Source organism: Pristiophorus japonicus, chromosome 16 (genome assembly GCF_044704955.1).
Source record: "Pristiophorus japonicus isolate sPriJap1 chromosome 16, sPriJap1.hap1, whole genome shotgun sequence".
In the NCBI taxonomy this organism is placed as follows: Eukaryota; Metazoa; Chordata; class Chondrichthyes; family Pristiophoridae; genus Pristiophorus; species Pristiophorus japonicus.
In genome coordinates, this window is record NC_091992.1 from 10567436 (window position 1) to 10591168 (window position 23733).

Genomic DNA, 23733 nt, shown 5'->3' on the forward strand with positions numbered 1-23733 from the left:
ACTTGGACCTATCATGTCACCATTTTCCAGATGCACTGCTATGACATCCTTAATAATTGATTCCATCATTTTACCCACTACTGAGGTCAGGCTGACCGGTCTATAATTCCCTGTTTTCTCTCTCCCTCCTTTTTTAAAAAGTGGGGTTACATTGGCTACCCTCCACTCCATAGGAACTGATCCAGAGTCAATGGAATGTTGGAAAATGACTGTCAATGCATCCGCTATTTCCAAGGCCACCTCCTTAAGTACTCTGGGATGCAGTCCATCAGGCCCTGGGGATTTATCGGCCTTCAATCCCATCAATTTCCCCAACACAATTTCCCGACTAATAAAGATTTCCCTCAGTTCCCCCTCCTTACTAGACCCTCTGACCCCTTTTATATCCGGAAGGTTGTTTGTATCCTCCTTAGTGAATACCGAACCAAAGTACTTGTTCAATTGGTCTGCCATTTCTTTGTTCCCCGTTATGACTTCCCCTGATTCTGACTGCAGGGGACCTACGTTTGTCTTTACTAACCTTTTTCTCTTTACATACCTATAGAAACTTTTGCAATCCACCTTAATGTTCCCTGCAAGCTTCTTCTCGTACTCCATTTTCCCTGCCCTAATCAAACCCTTTGTCCTCCTCTGCTGAGTTCTAAATTTCTCCCAGTCCCCAGGTTCGCTGCTATTTCTGGCCAATTTGTATGCCACTTCCTTGGCTTTAATACTATCCCTGATTTCCCTAGATAGCCACGGTTGAGCCACCTTCCCTTTTTTATTTTTACGCCAGACAGGAATGTACAATTGTTGTAATTCATCCATGCAGTCTCTAAATGTCTGCCATTGCCCATCCACAGTCAACCCCCTAAGTATCATTCGCCAATCTATCCTAGCCAATTCACGCCTCATACCTTCAAAGTTACCCTTCTTTAAGTTCTGGACCATGGTCTCTGAATTTACTGTTTCATTCTCCATCCTAATGCAGAATTCCACCATATTATGGTCACTCTTCCCCAAGGGGCCTCGCACAATGAGATTGCTAATTAATCCTCTCTCATTACACAACACCCAGTCTAAGATGGCCTCCCTCCTAGTTGGTTCCTCAACATATTGGTCTAGAAAACCATCCCTTATGCACTCCAGGAAATCCTCCTCCACCGTATTGCTTCCGGTTTGGCTAGCCCAATCTATGTGCATATTAAAGTCACCCATTATAACTGCTACACCTTTATTGCATGCACCCCTAATTTCCTGTTTGATGCCCTCCCCAACATCCCTATTACTGTTTGGAGGTCTGTAAACAACTCCTACTAACGTTTTTTGCCCTTTGGTATTCTGCAGCTCTACCCATATAGATTCCACATCATCCAAGCTAATGTCTTTCCTAACTATTGCATTAATCTCCTCTTTAACCAACAATGCTACCCCACCTCCTTTTCCTTTTATTCTATCCTTCCTGAATGTTGAATACCCCTGAATGTTGAGTTCCCAGCCCTGATCATCCTGGAGCCACGTCTCCGTAATCCCAATCACATCATATTTGTTAACATCTATTTGCACAGTTAATTCATCCACCTTATTGCAGATACTCCTTGCATTAAGACACAAAGCCTTCAGGCTTGTTTTTTTAACACCCTTTGTCCTTTTAGAATTTTGCTGTACAGTGGCCCTTTTTGTTCTTTGCCTTGGGTTTCTCCGTCCTCCACTTTTCCTCATCTCCTTTCTGTCTTTTGCTTTTGCCTCCTTTTTGTTTCCCTCTGTCTCCCTGCATTGGTTCCCATCCCCCTGCCATATTAGTTTAAATCCTCCCCAACAGCACTAGCAAACACTCCCCCTAGGACATTGGTTCCGGTCCTGCCCAGGTGCAGACCGTCCGGTTTGTACTGGTCCCACCTCCCCCAGAACCGGTTCCAATGCCCCAGGAATTTGAATTCCTTCCCTGCTGCACCACTGCTCAAGCCACGTATTCATCTGCGCTATCCTGCGATTCCTACTCTGACTATCACGTGGCACTGGTAGCAATCCTGAGATTACTAGTTTTGAGGTCCTACTTTTTAATTTAGCTCCTAGCTCCTTAAATTCGTTTCGTAGGACCTCATCCCTTTTTTTACCTATGTCGTTGGTACCAATGTGCACCACGACAACTGGCTGTTCTCCCTCCCATTTCAGAATGTCCTGCACCGCTCCGAGACATCCTTGACCCTTGCACCAGGGAGGCAACATACCATCCTGGAGTCTCTGTCGCGGCCGCAGAAACGTCTATCTATTCCCCTCACCATTGAATCCCCTATCACTATTGCTGTCCCACTCTTTTTCTTGCCCTCCTGTGCAGCAGAGCCAGCCACGGTGCCATGAACTTGGCTGCTGCTGCCCTCCCCTGATGAGTCATCCCCCTCAACAGTACTCAAAACAGTGTATCTGTTTTGCAGGGGGATGACCACAGGGGACCCCTGCACTACCTTCATTGCACTACTCTTCCTGCTGGTCTTCCATTCCCTAGCTGGCTGTGGACCCTTTCCCTGCGGTAAGACCAACTCACTACACGTGATACGTCATTCTCAGCATCGTGGATGCTCCAGAGTGAATCCACCCTCAGCTCCAATTCCGTAACGCGGAGTGGTGGAACAGGCTCGAGGGGCTGAATGGCCTCCTCCTGTTCCTATGCAACTGCTTCATGTTGATGAGGAAGCGACAGTATAACTGTGGTCTTTGAGGCAGGAGCGAATAGGCTTGGATCATCGAGTTGAAAAAAAAAATGAAATCTTGCAATGACTTCCTTCATCAAGGACCTTTACCCTGTAATTAACGGAGGAGCAACCGAGACAACTGAACTGCTGAAGCAACGGTTTGATCACATCTTGTACACCGGCAGTACCACCATAGGCAAGATTGTCCTGGAAGCTGCCGCCAAACATCTGACCCCTGTGACCCTGGAACTTGGAGGGAAAAGTCCCTGTTACATTGATGGTGACTGTGACCTGGACGTTGCCTGCAGGTTAGTTTCTGGTCAAGGGTGAGGTAAGGATGGTTGTACATCTTGCTTTTTGCCGAAAACCTGATAGATTTGCTGTGGGAGGGTAAAGCTGGATGAGGGGCAGGTTTAGGACAGCTGGTTGATGGTGCGGGGGTGGGGGTTAGGGGGCGGAGGAGGTTGATATTTTGGGTGCTGGGGGTTGAAGCCTGCAATGGATAGAGACGCGATAGAACAGTGGTTTTCAAAGCTGTATGATGTGATGGGAGGGCGGAGGTGTTACAGATATTGATCCAATCCTTCAATAGCTGCTCTCCTCTGGCGAATAGCTGTGGCTGGAATCATTGCATCTTCTAAAGAAGAGTCGATAAACATTTGAAACCGAGAAAGGTGCAGGGCTACAGGGAGGGAGCGGGGTAGTAGGATTATACATGAAGGTGTGAATGGCCTTCAGTGCTATAAACTTCTATAGTTAAGAAATAGGAGCAGGAGTCGGCCATTTGGCCCCTCGAGCCTGCTCCGCCATTTAATAAGATCATGGCTGATCTGACCATGGACACAGCTCCACTTCCCCACCCACTCCCCATAGCCCTTTATTCCCTTATCGCTCAAAAATCTATTGATCTCCGCCTTAAATATATTCAATGACCCAGCCGCCATGTCTCTCTGGGGCAGAGCATTCAACAGATTTACAACCCTCTGAGAGAAGAAATTTCTCCTCATCTCTGTTTTAAATGGGCGGCCCTTTATTATGAGACTCTGGGCTCGTTTTTCCCCAGTGATTTGCCCCATTTTTTTTTTTTGGAGCAGGCTGCTTTTTTTGGCCTAAGTTTTAAAAATCCCCAGTTTCCTCAATCAATTTGCACCAGCGTAACTCAGTTTGTTACGATTTTTTTAGGTCAGTTTTTTTTTTCAGCCAAAGGGGGTGTAATCTGCCACCCACGCCAATTCTGGCCATTTAGGCAAGTTTGGCCAGCTCAGAGTTACTCCAGTTCTGCTTAGGCCAGTGTATGTGACCTCTGCAGAAAAACCTCCCGGAGAGTTAAGGAAATCGGTGCAGAGGTGCCCGGACAACAACAGCAGCAGGAAAGATAAGAGAGAGGTTGGGGGGGGAAGAGGGGGTTGGGTGGGGGCAGCCTTTCGGGTGTAGTTAGATGCAGGGACTGGGAGGGAGGAGGCCATTCGGCCTGGGATAGGGGTGGGGGACCGGGACCAGTGAGACACTCGGGGATGGGGGAGCTGGTGCTGGACTGGCACAGGCAAGGGGCTCGGGGCGGCCTAAGGGATTCGGGATTCGCGGTTCGGCTACAAAACAAGCCGTGGTGCCCGGGGAGGGGGAGGGAGAGACAGCCGATTGCCAAATCCGAGCTGTATTGAGCATGCACATTCATTGGAGCGACGTCAAAAATGTAAGTTTTTTTCCCCCCGTGCACGTGCAGAAAGTGCGGCTTTGTTCCCCCGAGGCGACTGGATTCGTTGCGCAGCTCCAAATTCGATTTATAGATTGGGGAAACTTTGGAAAAGTATTTATAGCGCATTTCTGGCCGAGAAAACCCGACGTAACTCTGACAATATGCCAGAAGAGGGGCTTCGGGAAAATTGAGCCCTGTGTCCCCTAGTTTTAGTGTCCCCTACGAGGTGGAAATATCCTCTCTGCACCAACCTTGTCAAGCTCCCTCATTATCTTGTATGTTTCAATAAGATCACCTCTCATTCTTCTAAACTCCACTGAGTATAGGTTGAGTAGGTTGGGCCTATCTTCATAAGTCAGCCCCTTCATCTCTGGAATCAACCTCGTGAACCTTCTCTGAACAGCCTCCAATGCAAGTATATCCTTCCTTAAATACGGGGACCAAAACTGTACGCAGTACTCCAGGTGTGGCCTCACCAATACCCTGTACAGTTGTAGCAGGACTTCTCTGCTTTTATTCTCCATCCCCCTTGCAATAAAGGCCAACATTCCATTTGCCTTCCTGATCACTTGCTGTACCTGCACACTAACTTTTTGTGTTTCATGCACAAGGTCCCTCTGTACTGCAACACTTTCCAATTTTTCTCCATTTAAATTATAATTTGCACTTCTATTTTTTTCTGCCAACCTCACATTTTCCCACATTATAGTTCATCTGCCAAATTTTTGCCCACTCACTTAGCCTGTTGTAAGCTATGTTCCCTGTAATCTTTTTAAGGGGCTGCGTGGGCCATTCAAAATATCACGCGCGTGCGCGCAGTTTTTACATTGAAAAGTCGCTGCGCGGGCTCCCTGGGCACTGCGTCAGGGGGCACGGGCTAAGGGAGGCATTGTACACCTCTCTTGGGTGTTGGCATGACAAACTCGAACTAAAGAGCCAGGCCGGGAGCGCTCCGAGAGACGCCTGGGCGGGGGGGGAGCCTAAAAAAACCCCCCCCCACAAAAACATTCCCAAAACATTGCCCACACCACCATAACACAAATTGCCAACAAATTCAAAGAAAAAACAATCGCAGTTGCCATGGAGTCCATTACCTACCTCTCCGCTGTCGGCATCGTTGGACCGCCCTGATTTCTCAGGCGCTCAATGTGAGGCGCACTATGGGGCACACGGGTTGGGCAATAGTCTACACAGTTGTGCGTTGCATGCTGGCACAACTCTTCCGGGCGGTGCTGCTCCGCGCTGCCGCTAAACCGGACTCGAGCATCGCTGCGGGGCGCTGGCCGCCGCCATTGTTGCCACTCCGGGGCGAAGAACGTAAAGGAGCTAAAAATCCGCCCCTTGTAGTTCTGGGAGAATAGCTTGAATTATGCAAACATTTAGCTTTGAACCAGTTTTCTTTTTTTGAATAATTTGTTTGTTCTTTCTAGACGTATTGCGTGGGGACGGTACACCAATTGTGGTCAGACCTGCATCGCTCCAGACTACATCCTGTGCGATAAAAGTATCCAAGATGAAGTGGTGAAGAAGATCAGCGCGACTATTACAGTGAGTTATAATGACGATCGAGAAACGGTGGGAGACCACAGTGGGTCAGTCTGCGCCTGAAGGAGGAAGGTGTGGTTCAGGACCGGGTGGGAGCTGTGCTGTGTAAGATTAGGATCACAGGTCACACACACATCACCCAAAGGGTCGTGGCATTTTATTAAGAAGCAATAGTTCAAATATAGTCAAACATAACACACAATCAGGATAGACATACGCCCGTGACAAGTAGCTGGTATTAGTCCTAATCGGACAGACGGCTGATGGCACAAGCAGCTTTTCTCTGCATCGTCTGCCCTGAAAAGCACTTTAGATATCTCTCTTATTGTCTTTTTAGGGGTGGGACTGGGATAAAATGATGGACAGGACCATTTAGCTTATAAGGGCTCTTCCCAAACCACGGCGCCCAATGGCTCGTCGAGTTCTTTGTCTCAACTCTTGGGTGAAACCCTCCTCTTCACATGTCTTTCCTGTTTATACTTTCTGATGGCCCATCTCTCCTGTCCTTATCTTCCCCCACCCCCCCCAAGGTTGGAGCCAGACACGCCATTCTTGACCTTCAGATGTTTGGAGCTGCCCGTCATCAGTTATTTATGCTCACGCTGTTCAAGTAGCTTTAGCTATTGTACCCTGGAATGCATCCTTCAATTCTAACACCGGTCTGAAGAGACTTTTCTGTCCCAAGTTATTTCTTCCCATTCACTATTTCTTCCAATCCACTCTTTCTTACACATGTGAAGTGAGTTGTGTTCACAATGGTCTGTCTCAGTCATGGTGCCAACAAGTTGTGTGACGGTCTTGCCGTTAAGGTTTAAATCTCGGCGCTGACTTGCTGCTACAACAATCATGGAGTTTAATCGGTTGTTTGGTATATATCACAGAATTACAACTCAGAGAAACGGTCATTTGGTCCAACCAGTCCCTGTTGGTGTTTATCAACCACACGAGTCCTAATCCCATGTGCCCAGCCTGTCTGCTTTATCCCTCCTTTTCCTTCAACCATCTTCTTATTAAATGTTGATGCGGTCTCTGATGCAATCACTGACTCCAGTAGTGCCTCCCATAGCCTCAAAACCATCACAAATAGAATGGTTACGGCATAGTAGATGGCCATTCGGCCCGTCAAGCCCGTGCTGACTCACTGCAAGAGCACTGCAGTTAGTCCCACTCCCCCGCCTTTTCCACGTAGTCCTGCAATTTTTTTTCTTTAAGGTACTTATCCAACTCCCTTTTGAAAGCCGCGATTGAGTCTGCCTCCACCACCCCCTCGGGCAGGGCATTCCAGATCCTAACCACTCGCTGCGTAAAATAAGTTTTACTTCGTGTCAGCTTTGGACCTTGTACCAATCACCTTAAATCTGTGCCCATTGGCTCTCGCCCCTTCTGTCAATGGGAACAGTTTCTATCTACTCTGTCCAGATCCCTCATGACTTTCAACTCCTCGATCAAAATCTCCTCACAACCATCTCTGCTCGAAGGAGAACAACCCCAGCATCTCCAGGCTATCCATGTAACTGAAATCCCTCATCCCCGGAACCATTCTCCTAAATCTGTGCAAAGCAAACATCAGTTGCTCCATCTCTCTGCCCCAAATCATTACATTTCATTTTATTCCCATGTCGCCTCCTTCTAGACCTTCAGCCGCTAGAAACGGCCAGTCTCTATCGATCCTGTCCCATCCCTGCATAATTGTAAACCTCTCCATCAAATCCCCCCCCCATAATCTCGGGTCCAGCCAACCTGGCCCCAGTTCTCCGAGTGTCTGTAGAGGGTGTGGTGTTGCAGCCCTGGAGATGGCCACCAGTCTCTGGCCCATTCCCGCAACTCCAGGAATCTGAATGGAAATGGGATTCTCTGAATGGAGGAGGGCGACGATGCCGGCAGCATCTTTCTGTTTTTAAGTTTGTGTTTAATTCGTTCTCGGGCTGTGGGCGTTGCTGGTAAGCCCGGTGATTATTGCCCGCCCGGAGACGGCAGTCTTCGATCCGTGGTGGCGGGTTTGATGCAACAGAGCGGCTCACGACCAGCTCTCCCTCGAAGCTGCACAGCGATGGCAACGATCCCGTGCAGGCCACTCACCGGATTCTCCGTTGTACGCACCGCGCGTACGCGGAAACTTAAAGGGACCGCGCTCCGAGAGGAACCGGGCCCCACAGGACCGTGCGCGGCTTACAGGGAACGTTGCTTTCTGGGCCACCTCAAGAAGGCAGCTCAGAGTTGGTGTGAGACTGGAGTCACCTATAGGCTCAGACACGGTAAGGACGGCCGGTTTCCTTCCCGAACGGACCAGTTGGGTTTTTACGGCAATCCAACAGCTTCATGGTCACTGATACAGGCTTTTTATTATTTCCAGAATTTTTACGCGGAAATCAAATGCTGAGAGAACTAAACTGCTCCATACAAAACCGGAATGTGTGCAGTCACCATTGATTTCACTTTTTATATATAGGGGATTAATATTGTTAAAAGGGGGAAGGTTTTACTGATGCCCGCACTTGCTGCCCTCTTGTGTAGAATCCTTTTATTATTGATCCATTAGATTAGATGCTGGCCCCGAATGTCGCAGCATCGAGCTGGCCATTGAAACATGCAACAAGACCTGGGTACATCAGTCATTGAAAGTTGGCATGCAGGTACAGCAGGCAGTGAAGAAGGCAAATGGCATTTTGGCCTTCATAGCGAGGGGATTTGAGTATGGGAGCAGGGAGGTCTTACTGCATAGAAACATAGAAAATAGGTGCAGGAGTAGGCCATTCGGCCCTTCGAGCCTGCACCACCATTCAATAAGATCATGGCTGATCATTCCCTCAGTACCCCTTTTCTGTTTTCTCTCCATACCCCTTGATCGCTTTAGCCGTAAGGACCATATCTAACTCCCTCTTGAATATATCCAATGAACTGGCACCAACAACTCTCTGTCAGGGAATTCCACAGGTTAACAACTCTGAGTGAAGAAGTTTCTCCTCATCTCAGTCCTAAATGGCCTACCCCTTATCCTAAGACTGTGTCCCCTGGTTCTGGACTTTCCCAACATCGGGAACATTCTTCCTGTATCAAACCTGTCCAGTCAGAATCTTATACGTTTCTATGAGATCCCCTCTCATTCTTCTAAACTCCAGTGTATAAAAGCCCAGTTGATCCAGTCTCTCCTCATATGTCAGTCCTGCCATCCCGGGAATCAGTCTGGTGAACCTTCGCTGCACTCCCTCAATAGCAACAACGTCCTTCCTCAGATTAGGTGACCAAAACTGAACATACTATTCCAGGTGAGGTCTCACCAAGGCCCTGTACAACTGCAGTAAGACCTCCCTGCTCCTATACTCAAATCCCCTAGCTATGAAGGCCAACATACCATTTGCTGCCTTCACTGCCTGCTGTACCTGTATGCCAACTTTCAATGACTGATGAACCATGACACCTAGATCTCATTGCACCTCCCCTTTTCCTAATCTGCCGCCATTCAGATAATCTGCCTTTGTGTTTTTGCCCCCAAAGTGGATAACCTCACATTTATCCACATTATACTGCATCTGCCATGCATTTGCCCACTCACCTAACCTGTCCAAGTCACCCTGCAGCCTCTTAGCGTCCTCCTCACAGCTCACACCGCCACCCAGCTTAGTGTCATCTGCAAACTTGGAGATATTACACTCAATTCTTCATCCAAATCATTGATGTATATTGTGAAGAGCTGGAGTCCCAGCACTGAGCCCTGCGGCACTCCACTAGTCACTGCCTGCTATTCTGAAAAGGACCCGTTTATCCCGACTCTCTGCTTCCTGTCTGCCAACCAGTTCTCTATCCACGTCAGTACATTACCCCCAATACCATGTGCTTTGATTTTGCACACCAATCTCTTGTGTGGGACCTTTTCAAAAGCCTTTTGAAAGTCCAAATACACCACATCCACTGGTTCTCCCTTGTCCACTCTGCTAGTTACATCCTCAAAAAATTCCAGAAGATTCGTCAAGCATGATTTCCCTTTCATAAATCCATGCTGACTTGGACTGATCCTGTCACTGCTTTCCAAATGTGCTGCTATTTCATCCTTAATCATTGATTCCAGCATTTTCCCCACTACTGATGTCAGGCTAACCGGTCTATAATTACCCGTTTTCTCCCTCTCTCCCTTTTTTAAAAAGTGGTGTTACATTAGCTACCCTCCAGTCCATGGGAACTGATCCAGAATCGATAGACTGTTGGAAAATGATCACCAATGCATCCACTATTTCTAGGGCCACTTCCTGAAGTATTCTGGGATGCAGACTATCAGGCCCTGGGGATTTATCGGCCTTCAAATCCATCAATTTCCCGAACACAATTTCCCGCCTAATAAGGATATCCTTCAGTTCCTCTTTCTCACTAGACCCACTGTCCCCTAGTACATCCGGAAGGTTATTTGTATCTTCCTTTGTGAAGACAGAACCAAAGTATTTGTTCATTTGGTCTGCCATTTCTTTGTTCCCCATTATAAATTCACCTGAATCTGACTGCAAGGGACCTACATTTGTCTTCACTAATCTTTTTCTCTTCACATATCTATAGAAGCTTTTGCAGTCAGTTTTTATGTTCCCGGCAAGCTTCCTCTCATATTCTATTTTCCCCCTCTTCATTAAACCGTTTGTCCTCCTCTGCTGAATTCTAAATTTCTCCCAGTCCTCAGGTTTGCTGCTTTTTCCGGCCTATTTATATGCCTCTTCCTTGGATTTAACACTATCCTTAATTTTCCTTGTTAGCCACGGTTGAGCCACCTTCCCCGTTTTATTTTTACTCCAGACAGGGATGTACAATTGTTGAAGTTCATCCGTGATCTTTAAATGTTTGCCATTGCCTATCCACCGTCAACCTTTTAAGTATCATTTGCCAGTCTATTCTAGCCAATTTATGCCTCATACCATCGAAGTTACCTTTCCTTAAGTTCAGGAATCTAGTCTCTGAATTAATTGCGTCACTCTCCATCTTAATGAAGAATTCTGCCATATTATGGTCACTCTTCCCCAAGGGGCCTCGCACAACAACATTGCCAATTAGTCCCTTCTCATTACACATCACCCAGTCTAGGATGGCCAGCTCTCTAGTTGGTTCCTCGACATATTGGTCTGGAAAACCATCCCTAATACACTCCAGGAAATTCTCCTTCACCGCATTACTACCAGTTTGGTTCGCCCAATCAATATGTAGGTTAAAGTCGCCCATGATACTGCTGTACCTTTATTGCACACATCCCTTATTTCTTGTTTGATGCTGTCCCCAACCTCACTACTACTGTTTGGTGGTCTGTACACAACTCCCACCAGCGTTTTCTGCCCTTTGGTATTCTGCAGCTCCACCCATACCGATTCCACATCATCCAAGCTAATGTCCCTCCTTACTATTGCATTAATTTCCTCTTTAACCAGCAACGCCACCCCGCCTCCTTTTCCTTTCTGCCTATCCTTCCTAAATGTTGAATACCCCTGGATGTTGAACTCCCAGCCTTGGTCACCCTGGAGCCATGTCTCCGTGATGCCAATTACATCATACACGTTAACTGCTATCTGCGCAGTTAATTCATCCACCTTATTCTGAATACTCCTCGCATTGAGGCACAGAGCCTTCAGGCTTGTCTTTTTAACACACTTTGCCCCTTTTAGAATTTTGCTGTAATGTGGCCCTTTTTGTTTTTTTCCTTGGGTTTCTCTGCCTTCCACTTTTACTATTCTCCTTTTTATCTTTTGCTTTTGCCTCCATTTTATTTCCCTCTGTCTCCTTGCATGGGTTTCCCCTTCATATTATTTTAACTAAGACATTCTTGCTGTTGAGCAAGTGCAGCGAAGGTTCACTAGACTGATTCCTGGGATGGCAGGACTGACATATGAAGAAAGACTGGATCGACTAGGCTTATATTCACTGGAATTTAGAAGAATGAGAGGGGATCTCATAGAAACATATAAAATTCTGACAGGATTGGACATGTTAGATGCAGGAAGAATGTTCCTGATGTTGGGGAAGTCCAGAACCAGGGGTCACAGTCAAAGGATAAGGGGTAAGACATTTAAGACCGGGACGAGGAGAAACTTCTTCACTCAGAGTGGTGAACCTGTGGAATTCTCTACCACAGAAGGTTGTTGAGGCCACTTCGTTAGATATATTCAAAAGGGAGTTAAATGTGGCCCTTACTGCTAAAGGCATCAAGGGGTATGGAGAGAAAGCAGGAATGGGGTACTGAAGTTTCATGATCAGCCATGATCATATTGAATGGTGGTGCAGGCTCGAAGGGCCGAATGGCCTACTCCTGCATCTATTTTCTATGTTTCGTTATCTGACTAATCTTACCTCTGTCCGTTCCAGGAATTTTATGGAGCTGATCCCCAGAAATCCCCGGACTATGGACGCATTGTCAACCAGCGGCATTTTAAGAGAGTCATGTCCCTGCTGGAGGGAGTGAATGTGGCGTATGGCGGTCAGTGTGATGAAGCGGAACTCTACATAGGTACGTGTAGCGGCTCGGGGAGGGCCAGTGGGACGGAGGTTCACCAGATTGCTCCCTGGGATGAGCGCGTTGTCCTATGAGAAGAGATTGAGTAGATTGGGCCTATACTCTCTGGAGTTTAGAAGAATGAAAGGCAATCTCACTGATACATACAAGATTCTGAGGAGGATTGACATCATCATAGGCGGTCCCTCGAACGAGGATGACTTGCTTCCACATGAGTTCACAGGTGTTTCAATGAAGGACCCGATGTTCCAGTCCTGAACTCCAGTTGAGGGGGTGGAAGATGCCTGTGCGTGGATTTTTTTTAACGTGTGGTGACCGTTGCACACCAGCCACCACACGGGCTCGACAGAGCTAGGTCTTTATCCAGTGGCAAGGGTTAACCAGGACGACTGGAGACCTGCTCTGCTGCACGGACCTAGTGCGCGCACACATCGCAGGGGATTGACAGGGTAGATGCTGAGAAGCTGTTTTTCCCCCTGGCTGGAGTGTCCTGAACTAGGGGTCGGCCAATTAGGACTGAGATGAAGAGGAATTTCTTCACTCCGAGAGGGTTGTGAATCTTTGGAGATCTCTGTCCCAGAGGGCTGTGGATGCTGAGACTCTGAATATATTCAAAGCTGAGATCGATAGATTTTTGGAGTCTCGGGGACTCGAGGGATATGGAGATCGGGCGGGAAAATGGTATTGAGGTCGATGATCAGCCATGATCTTATTGAATGATGGAGCAGGCTCGAGGGTCTACTCCTGCTCTTAGTTCTTTTGAACCCAGCTGCACACGGACTTTTACACTGGCCCATCCAGTCACCGAGTAGACACCGTAACCCCACACGGGGCACTGGGCTAATGGGGTGATGTATCATATTTGTTTACAGAAAAAATATTTTAAGAACACACGAATATCCGGACGAGGCAGTCTGGGTCAATAGTCTCTTACAACCAAGGATGATCCTGTTCTACTCCTCGTAACTTTCTCTCTGGGCCCCCAGTTGAGAGTCTCTCTCCTCCTCCCCCCTCCCCTACCTCCCAAAGAAAGAAAGACTTGCATTTATATAGCGCCTTTCACGACCACCGGACGTCTCAAAGTGCTTTACAGCCACTGAAGTACTTTTGAAGTGTAGTTACTGTTGTAATGTGGGAAATGCAGCAGCCAATTTGTGCATAGCAAGCTCCCAGAAACAGCAACGTGATAATGACCAGATCATCTGTATTAGTGATGTTGATTGAGGGATAAATATTGGCCCGGGACACTGGGGATAACTCCCCTGCTCTTCTTTGAAATAGTGCCGTGGGATCTTTTACGTCCACCTGAGAGAGCAGACGGGGCCTCAGTTTAACGTCTCATCCGAAAGACGGCACCTCCGACAGTGCAGCGCTCCCTTAGCGCTGCACTGGGAGTGATGGCCTAGATTTTTGTGCTCCAGTCCCTGGATTGGGACTCGAACCCACGACCTTCTGACTCAGGCGGGCGTGCTGCCCACTGAGCCACAGCTGACTGTGTCCACAGGGCCCACGTCCCTTCCGCCTCTCTGAAGAGTGTCCATCTCCGTGGGTCTCCCGTTCTCCCTTCTCCAGCCCCCCTGAGCTGCAGCAAAGCTGAAGTGACTGAGCCACATTGGGAGTTGATTTCACCTGATTTTGTGCACTTATTTCAGATGCAGCAAGTTTGGAACTAAAGTCTGGCTGAATTAACTTTGTCTTTTTCTTGGGGGTGTGGGTGTGGGGGGTGGGTTGGTGGTGGGGTGGTGGGTGTGGGGGTGGAAGGGGCGTGTGTGGGGTGGGGGGGTGGGGGGGGGTGTGTGGGTGGGGGGGGGTTAGGTGTGGTGTGGGGGGTCGGGTGGGAGGTTGGGTGGTGTGGGGGGCGGTGTCGGGGGGTGGTCGGGAGCAGACTGGAGCACAGGCTGAGAGTCGGCTAGGCTGTGGATCAGGAACAGAGGGAGCGGGGGAGGATTCGGAAGAGTAAACGCTGGACATTATACAGTATCATGCACTTGGTCAAAATGGTAGCTGAACATTATCCTTCCCCACCCCACGGGTCATTACCCGTCCTCGGCCTGGTCAACGTGCCATGGTCAAGAATTCGAATGGAGGGACTGTGGGTTTTCCCACACCCTGTCCCCACGGCCCAATCCGTTGCCTTCCCAGTCCTGAGTAAGCTGCCGTGGAGAGGCACTGAGTGGGGAGAAGCCCCCTCTGAAGAGAAGCCGGGGAGATTTCTGAGCCACTCGCCGGTGTAACCGGCTGGTTGGTTCCGGGTGGACTTGGCCCAGGCCTGGGGACAAGTGGGGGCCCTGAGAGGGATTTCAGTCCACATGTGTCACCGATTTAGATCTTTGTGATCTGTGGTCCTGTCTATTAACTAAACACAGCCTCTGGTTCATATTTGCTCAGCTCCCACCATTGTCACTGACGTGGATCCCGACTCCAGGATTATGCAGGAGGAGATCTTTGGCCCGTTGCTGCCGATAGTCACGGCCGGCAACGCAGACGAGGCCATTGGCTTCATCAACAAGAGGGACAAGCCTCTGGCTCTCTACGTCTTCTCCCACAACAAAAAGGTGAGGATTGCGGCCTCCGTGGCTGGCTGCTTTGGACTCGTGTTCCGGGCCTTGGTCTTCTCGACCTTTAACGCTCTCGCCGCTCCGTCTTAACTTTAAAAATACAATGTGCACTTCAGCGTTTTCCTCGCTGTGACTGTTGTCGTGGCGCGTGCAGGAGCAGGGAAGACCGAAAACATTTGGAAGCCATTTTGATCCCGTGATTGGCCGACCCAGACGGAGCAGGGAAAGGCCCCAGGATCGACCCCCTGAGGTAGCTGACCTCCGGCCTGGCGGGGCCTCAGCAGCCCTGGGTTACGGAGCAGCAAATTAGCCAGGGTTCCTGCCCCTGATCCCCGCTGAGTGAGCCATGCCTGAATAGCCCAGTGACGCCCTGTCGGAGTCCCAATGACTGGCCGAGGTACTGGCCGTCTGGCGCCTGGGGAACTGTATCCCAGCAAGGACTGAATGACTTCAGGAAAGGAGGGGAGCGGAGCAGGGGAGCAAAAGCCCATTTCGAGGTCGGGTTTTATCCCTGCAAACTCCCCAGAGTCATTAATGGACTAGATTTTCGATCTGTTGCCACCTCTGTTCGCAGCCCGGAGGGGCGGTAATGGCTTTTGGAAATGATTTCCGGGCGGGCGGCCAGCTTGCCGGGACATTTGTTGCCGGGACATTTGTTGCCGGTTTTGCGGGGGCGCGGAGCAGTCTCTTTTTCCCCCCCCGGAAGACGCGAGCCGGTGTACATCAACCCCCCCGGTTGCGACACCGTTTTGAAATTTGTTTGCAGCGAGACCCGTAGCGCCCCCTAGTGGGACCACCTGGGAATGCGGGGCGGTTCCGAGCTGTTCCCACAGCAGTGACGGAGGGAATGACTACGAGGTTGTGTTTTTCACGTTTTATTTTTGCGATTTATCTTGATGTGGGGTGAGCAAGGTATTGGGAATGTTTTTTGTGTATTATTATTTGGCGATATTGTTCTTCCCAGGGACTCTCTCTCTCTCTCTCTCTCGCTCTCTCGCTCTCTCTCTCGGGGCGGTCCAAGGCCAGCTCTTTAGCAACGGATTTTCAGTTGCTCAGCCGGCCTAGCGCCTGGAGAGGGGTGGAACACTTCCCTTCGTGCTCCGCCCCACACTCGGAGCCCGGCCGCAAACCATTTCCCACCGCAAACCTTACCGCCCCGCCGCCGTTACCGCCCGAATAAGCCTCCGACCAAAAATTCAGCCCAGTAAATTGTCTTTACACACCTTAAATGCAGAGCCTGGGCTACTGACCCTGCCCTCATGTCTTCCCCCAAATCATCATCATCACAGGCAGTCCCTCGGAATCGAGGAAGGCTTGCTTCCACTCTAAAAGTGAGTTCTCAGGTGACTGAACAGTCCAATACGGGAATTACAGTCTCTGTCACAGGTGGGACAGACAGTCATTGAAGGAAAGGGTGGGTGGGGAGTCTGGTTTGCCGCACGCTCCTTCCGCTGCCTGCGATTGTTTTCTGCGTGCTCTCGGCGACGAGACTCGAGGTGCTCAGCGCCCTCCGCTTAGGGCCGTCTTGGGCCAGGGACTCCCAGGTGCTGGTGGGGATGTTGCATTTTATCAGGGAAGGCTTTGAGGTTGTCCTTGTAACGTTTCCTCTGCCCACCTGGGGCTCGCCTGCCGTGTAGGAGTTCCGAGTAGAGCACTTGCTTTGGGGGTGTTGTGTCGGGCATGCGAACTCTATGGCCTGCCCAACGGAGTTGGTCGAGTGTGGCCGGTGCTTCAATGCTGGGGATGTTGACCTGATCGAGGACGCTGACGTTGCTGCGTCTGTCCTCCCAGGTGATTTGCAGAAAGCTGTTCTGTTGGAAGGTCCATTCGTGGCCGAGGATGTTCCTCCCTCTTCTTGCCCACCTGCCTATTAAGGAAGAGCCTGACCTCTGGCTTACATCTGACCTCTGGCTTACGTCTGACCTCCAGCTCACAGACTCCCTGCAAACGGCACGGCCGAGATAGGGAACTCGCTGTCCGGGAAACCGTTCCCCCCCCGAGCCCCCAACAGGTGGCGCTGCCACGCAGCCTTCATTTAAAGTTGGTCCTTTTCGGGAGGGCAGGCCCCTGTCCTGGTGGTGTGTGCAGTAAAGCCAAACCCTGGCTGAAAACCCAGGGAGACCCCCGCACCTCTCGGGTCTTGGTCCGGTCCGTTGCACCGTACCAGTGACCGCGTGAAGGTGTGTGACAGCACATCGGCCATTGGCGGCCGTGCCTTCAGCCGTTTCGACCCGAAGGTTATGGACTTCCCTCCCAGAACTTCTTCGCCTCACCACCTCACTTTCTCCTTTTTAAGATGCTGTTTTAAAGCCTACCTCTTTGACCAAACTTTTGGTCGCCTGTCCAGATATCTCCTCCTTTGGCTCGGTGTCAAATTTTAACGCTGCTGTGAAGTGCCTCGGGGACCTTTTTTACTACGTTAAAAGGCGCTATATAAATGCAAGTTGATGTTTTCTCCCCGTCTTTCTGTGATGAGAGTTAACGTTTAGAAATCTTGTCAGGGGGAACCCATACAGCTGGCGATCTACAGCCCCGGGGTCAGTGTAGCCAGATCACCGCACGTTCTAACTCGAGGTTTATTTTTCTCTCTCTCTCTCTCTCTGCAGTTGATAAAGAAAATGATCGCGGAGACTTCCAGCGGCGGTGTAACCGCCAACGACTGCATGATCCATTACAGCGTCAGCACACTGCCGTTCGGGGGGGTCGGTGAGTCGTACATTTATTTCGGTTCTGTTGACCGGAAACCTTAACTCTGTTTCTCTCTCTCTCCACAGACGCTGCCTGACCCGCTGAGCATTTCCAGCATTTTCTGATCTTATTTCAGATTTCCAGCATCCGCAGTATTTGGCTTTTACATTTATTTAGGTTCTTGTCCATCCGGCATTGTGGGTTGGACTGAACAAGGAATGATGGGAAGAAAAGATAAAGACCCTTAGATTAAAGGGTCAAGGAAGACCCCAGTCTCTTTCCCCCCCCCCCCCCCGCCCCAACTTCTTTCTGACGTTTTGAAATCTGGAAATACCCGAACATAGACTTGGGCGTTTCCAGGTTCGTGACGTCAGAAAGCCTCTGTCCCAAGGGTTCCGGATTCTGACACTGCGTCTGTATTGGCGGCCTGGTGTGGTTAAGTGTGGTTAAGTACACGTGACTAAACAGCGGTCAACAATGGGCAATTAACTATTTCCAGTGAACAGCTCTGACACACAGTTTTGGACCGGAGAATCTGGAAGTTTCTAGAATCTAGACCAGAAACCAAAAAAAAAAGTCTGGTTTCCGAACTAGAGATTAATTTTTGCCCCACCCCCTCATTTCCCTCTGCCCCTTGTGATAGGAATACGAAAAACAAATCTTCCGGTCATAGAGAGCTTTGTTACGCCATCAAAACGTGTCACGGTGCTTTTGTTACCTCTAGACTTGACTGTTCCAACGCACTCCTGGCCGGCCTCCCACATTCTACCCTACGTAAACCTGAGGTCACGCAAACCTCGCCTGCCCTGCGTCCTAACTCGCACCAAGTCCTGTTCATCCATCAGCCCCCTGTGCGCGCTGACCTACATTGGCTCCCGGTTAATCAAAACCTTGATTCTCATCCCCGTTTTCAAATCCTTCCATGGCCTCGCCCCTCCCTATCTCTGTAATCCCCTCCAGCCTCACAACCCTCGCCCTCCTCCAATTCTGGCATCGAGCATCCCTGATTATTATCGCTCCGCCATTGGTGGCCGTGCCTTCTGCTGCCTGGGCCCCAAGCTCTGGAACTCCCTCCCTAAACCCCTCCGCATCCCTCTCTTCTCTAAGACGCTCCTTAAAACCTACCTCTTTGACCAAGCCCTGCCCTAATTTCTCCTCGGTGTCAAATGTTGTTTTATGATAATCCTGTGAAGCGCCTTGCGATGTTTTACTACTTTAAAGGCACGCTATAAATACAAGTTGCTTATACAGAAGTGTGCAGAGTTGTATAGGAAAATACACTGGCCATTTTATGCAAAGATGCCACAAATATCAATGAGATGAATGAGTAGTCGGTCTGTTTTTGGTGGTGTTGGCTGGGGAAGGATTGTTGATCAGGAAACTGGATTTTTAACGTTTACCATCTCGAGTATGGCACCTCTGACAGTGCAGCACTCCATCAGTTCTGCACTGGGGTGCCAGCCTGGATTATGTGCTCAAGTGCTGGTTTGGGGTTCGAACCCACGATCTTCTGACCTAGCGGACAAGTGAAGTCTTCACACAAAGACAGTAAGGTGATGGGGAAACAGCCCGGGGGTCTGGCAATAACCGGTTGGTTACATCTGGTGATGGCAGCTCTCTAGGTTTATTTTCCGCATTGGGACTCTGGGAGGAGCTCCTCAGCCACAGGGAGAAGACGATTGAGGAGGATTCTTGCAATGACTTTCCCTGTGGCAGACAGCAGGGAAACTCCTCTGTAATTACCGCAATCAGACTTGTCGCCTTTCTTGAAGATGGTCACGATTACCACGTCTCTGCGATTCCCCTGGCATGCTCTCCTCCGTCCAGACGAGAGAGATGTGATTGTGTATTCGCGGGGCAATAGTGCTTCTCCGCTGTGTTTTAGTGTTTCGGCGGGGATTCCATCTGCTCCCGAGGTCTTGTCGTTTTTCAGTTGTCGGATGGCCTTTTCTCCCTCGTGCCGTGCTGGGGTTGTGCTGGGATGGAGTCACGGACTCTCGCGTGGAAGACACAGTCTCGGTTGAGGAGATCTTCGAAGTGCTCCTTCCAGCGAGCACTGAATGACTCTCTGTCCCTGGAAAAAGTGCAACATCCCCACCGACACCTGGGAATCCCTGGCCCAGGAGCGCTCAACGTGGAGGAAAAGCATCCGGGAAGGCACCGAACACCTCGAGTCTCGAGGCCGAGAGCAAGCGGAAGGAGCACACGGCAACCCAAGCACCCCACCCACCCGTCCCTTCAACCACCGTCTGCCCCACATGCAGGTCCTACATTGGACTCCTCAGCCACATGAGAACTCATTTTTATTGTGGAAGCAAGTTATCCTTGACTGTCTTAGAGAGAGAGAGAGAGGGTTTTTTTTTCCTATTTGGGCAAGCCAGAATGGGCTGAATGACCCCCCTTCCCTGCATTTATTTTACGACTGGCTCTGTGCACACTCCGAGGCTACATCCAGGAAATGGCGTCGTCTGCTGCATCCAGCACATCCCCTAATGGGGGAATGGACTAACAGGAGCAAGGGTCCAGCCACGGTCACTGCCATCGCACCGTCTCAACTCTGACATTAGAACATAAGAAATAGGAGCAGGAGTCGGCCATTCGGCCCCTTGAGCCTGCTCCGCCATTCAATAAGATCATGGCTGATCTTCGAACTCAACTCCACTTTCCTGCCCGATCCTCATATCCCTTGATTCCCTTAATAGCCAAAAACCTAGCGATCTCTGTCTTGAATATACTCAACGACTGAGCATTCACAACAGGGAGGGAAAGTTAAACAGCTGAAAATATCCAGAGTACAGGAGCAGCTTTTAATCCCCTGTAATGTTATAGAACAATGAGAAATTGTAGCAATCAGATCTTGCCACATCCCTGGAGTATGGAAGATGCAGGGGGTAAACTAATTGAGGTGTTTAAGACGATTAAGGGATTTGATTGGGTAGATAGAGAAAGTATTTCCTCTGGTGGGGGGAGTCCAGAACAAGGGGACATGATCTTAAAATTAGAGCCAGGCCGTTCAGGGGTGATGTCAGGAATCGCTTCTTCACACAGAGGGCAGTAGGAATCTGGAACTCTCTCCCTCAAAAAGTTGTCGAGGCTGGGGGTCAATAGAAAATTTCAGAACTGAGATCAATAGATTTTTGTTGGACAAAGGGTATTAAGGGTTACGGAACCTAGGAGGGTAGATGGAGCTAAGATACAGATCAGCCATGATCTAATTGAATGAATGGTGGAATACGCTCGAGGTGCTGAATGGCCTCCTCCTGTTCCTATGTTTAAAAAAAAAAGTTATCTTCTCCTTGATCCTGGTAGCACATTCCATTATCCCCATTCAAGGAGACAGGTGGCCCCCACTCTCCAATTAGATGGAAAAACAAGAGTGGGTTCTCCTAAACCACTATTCCCTCCCCACCCCACCACTCCTCCTCCCTCCCCCCCCCCCCACACCTCTTCCCCCCCCACACCTCTTCCCCCCCCCACACCTCTTCCCCCCCCCACACCTCTTCCCCCCCCACACCTCTTCCCCCCCCACACCTCTTCCCCCCCCACACCTCTTCCCCCCCCACACCTCTTCCCCCCCCACACCTCTTCCCCCCCCACACCTCTTCCCCCCCCACACCTCTTCCCCCCCCACACCTCTTCCCCCCCCACACCTCTTCCCCCCCACACCTCTTCCCCCCCCACACCTCTTCCCCCCCACACCTCTTCCCCCCCACCTCTACCCCCCCCCCCCACACCTCTTCCCCCCCCCACACCTCTTCCCCCCCCACACCTCTTCCCCCCCCCCCCCCCACACCTCTTCCCCCCCCCACACCTCTTCCCCCCCCCCACACCTCTTCCCCCCCCCCACACCTCTTCCCCCCCCCCACACCTCTTCCCCCCCCCCACACCTCTTCCCCCCCCTCCCCCCCACACCTCTTCCCCCCCCCACACCTCTTCCCCCCCCCACACCTCTTCCCCCCCCACACCTCTTCCCCCCCCACCTCTCCCCCCCCCACACCTCTTCCCCCCCCCACACCTCTTCCCCCCCCCCACACCTCTTCCCCCCCCCACACCTCTTCCCCCCCCACACACCTCTTCCCCCCCCCACACCTCTTCCCCCCCCCACACCTCTTCCCCCCCCCACACCTCTTCCCCCCCCCCACACCTCTTCCCCCCCCACACCTCTTCCCCCCCCCACACCTCTTCCCCCCCCACACCTCTTCCCCCCCCCACCACACCTCTTCCCCCCCCCACACCTCTTCCCCCCCCCACACCTCTTCCCCCCCCCACACCTCTTCCCCCCCCCACACCTCTTCCCCCCCCCACACCTCTTCCCCCCCCCACACCTCTTCCCCCCCCCACACCTCTTTCCCCCCCCCACACCTCTTCCCCCCCCCACACCTCTTCCCCCCCCACACCTCTTCCCCCCCCCACACCTCTTTCCCCCCCCCACACCTCTTTCCCCCCCCCCCACACCTCTTTCCCCCCCCCACACCTCTTTCCCCCCCCACACCTCTTTCCCCCCCCACACCTCTTTCCCCCCCCCACACCTCTTTCCCCCCCCCACACCTCTTTCCCCCCCCACACCTCTTTCCCCCCCCCCACACCTCTTTCCCCCCCCACACCTCTTTCCCCCCCCACACCTCTTTCCCCCCCCCACACCTCTTTCCCCCCCCCACACCTCTTTCCCCCCCCACACCTCTTTCCCCCCCCCACACCTCTTTCCCCCCCCCACACCTCTTTCCCCCCCCCACACCTCTTTCCCCCCCCCCACCTCTTCCCCCACACCTCTTTCCCCCCCCCACACCTCTTTCCCCCCCCCACACCTCTTTTCCCCCCCACACCTCTTTCCCCCCCCCACACCTCTTTCCCCCCCCCACACCTCTTTCCCCCCCCACACCTCTTTCCCCCCCCACACCTCTTTCCCCCCCCCACACCTCTTTCCCCCCCCCACACCTCTTTCCCCCCCCCCACCTCTTTCCCCCCCCCACACCTCTTCCCCCCCCCACACCTCTTTCCCCCCCCCACACCTCTTTCCCCCCCCCACACCTCTTTCCCCCCCCCACACCTCTTTCCCCCCCCCACACCTCTTTCCCCCCCCCACACCTCTTTCCCCCCCCCACACCTCTTTCCCCCCCACCCTCACCTCTTCCCCCCCCCACACCTCTTTCCCCCCCCCACACCTCTTTCCCCCCCCCACACCTCTTTCCCCCCCCACACCTCTTTCCCCCCCCCACCCTCTTTCCCCCCCCCACACCTCTTTCCCCCCCCCACACCTCTTTCCCCCCCCACACCTCTTTCCCCCCCCACACCTCTTTCCCCCCCCCACACCTCTTTCCCCCCCCCACACCTCTTTCCCCCCCCCACACCTCTTTCCCCCCCCCACACCTCTTTCCCCCCCCCACACCTCTTTCCCCCCCCCACACCTCTTTCCCCCCCCACACCTCTTTCCCCCCCCACACCTCTTTCCCCCCCCCAACCTCTTCCCCCCCCCACACCTCTTTCCCCCCCCCACACCTCTTTCCCCCCCCCACACCTCTTTCCCCCCCCCACACCTCTTTCCCCCCCCCACACCTCTTTCCCCCCCCCACACCTCTTTCCCCCCCCCACACCTCTTTCCCCCCCCCACACCTCTTTCCCCCCCCCACACCTCTTTCCCCCCCCCACACCTCTTTCCCCCCCCCACACCTCTTTCCCCCCCCCACACCTCTTTCCCCCCCCACACCTCTTTCCCCCCCCCACACCTCTTTCCCCCCCCCACACCTCTTTCCCCCCCCCACACCTCTTTCCCCCCCCCACACCTCTTTCCCCCCCCCACACCTCTTTCCCCCCCCCACACCTCTTTCCCCCCCCCACACCTCTTTCCCCCCCCCACACCTCTTTCCCCCCCCCACACCTCTTTCCCCCCCCCACACCTCTTTCCCCCCCCCCACACCTCTTTCCCCCCCCCCACACCTCTTTCCCCCCCCCACACCTCTTTCCCCCCCCCACACCTCTTTCCCCCCCCCACACCTCTTTCCCCCCCCCCACACCTCTTTCCCCCCCCCACACCTCTTTCCCCCCCCACACCTCTTTCCCCCCCCCACAACCTCTTTCCCCCCCCCCACACCTCTTTCC

At 51.8% G+C, this 23733-nt stretch overlaps 1 protein-coding gene across 1 annotated transcript in view; it reads left to right on the forward strand.

Moving 5' to 3' along the window:
- Positions 1-23733, forward strand: part of LOC139226315 (aldehyde dehydrogenase, dimeric NADP-preferring-like) — a 36783-nt gene that overhangs the window by 8637 nt on the left and 4413 nt on the right. Inside the window, 5 exon segments of the mRNA XM_070856979.1 lie at positions 2772-2980; positions 5799-5916; positions 12244-12385; positions 14780-14946; positions 17556-17655. Of these exon segments, the coding sequence (XP_070713080.1) occupies positions 2772-2980; positions 5799-5916; positions 12244-12385; positions 14780-14946; positions 17556-17655 (736 nt within the window).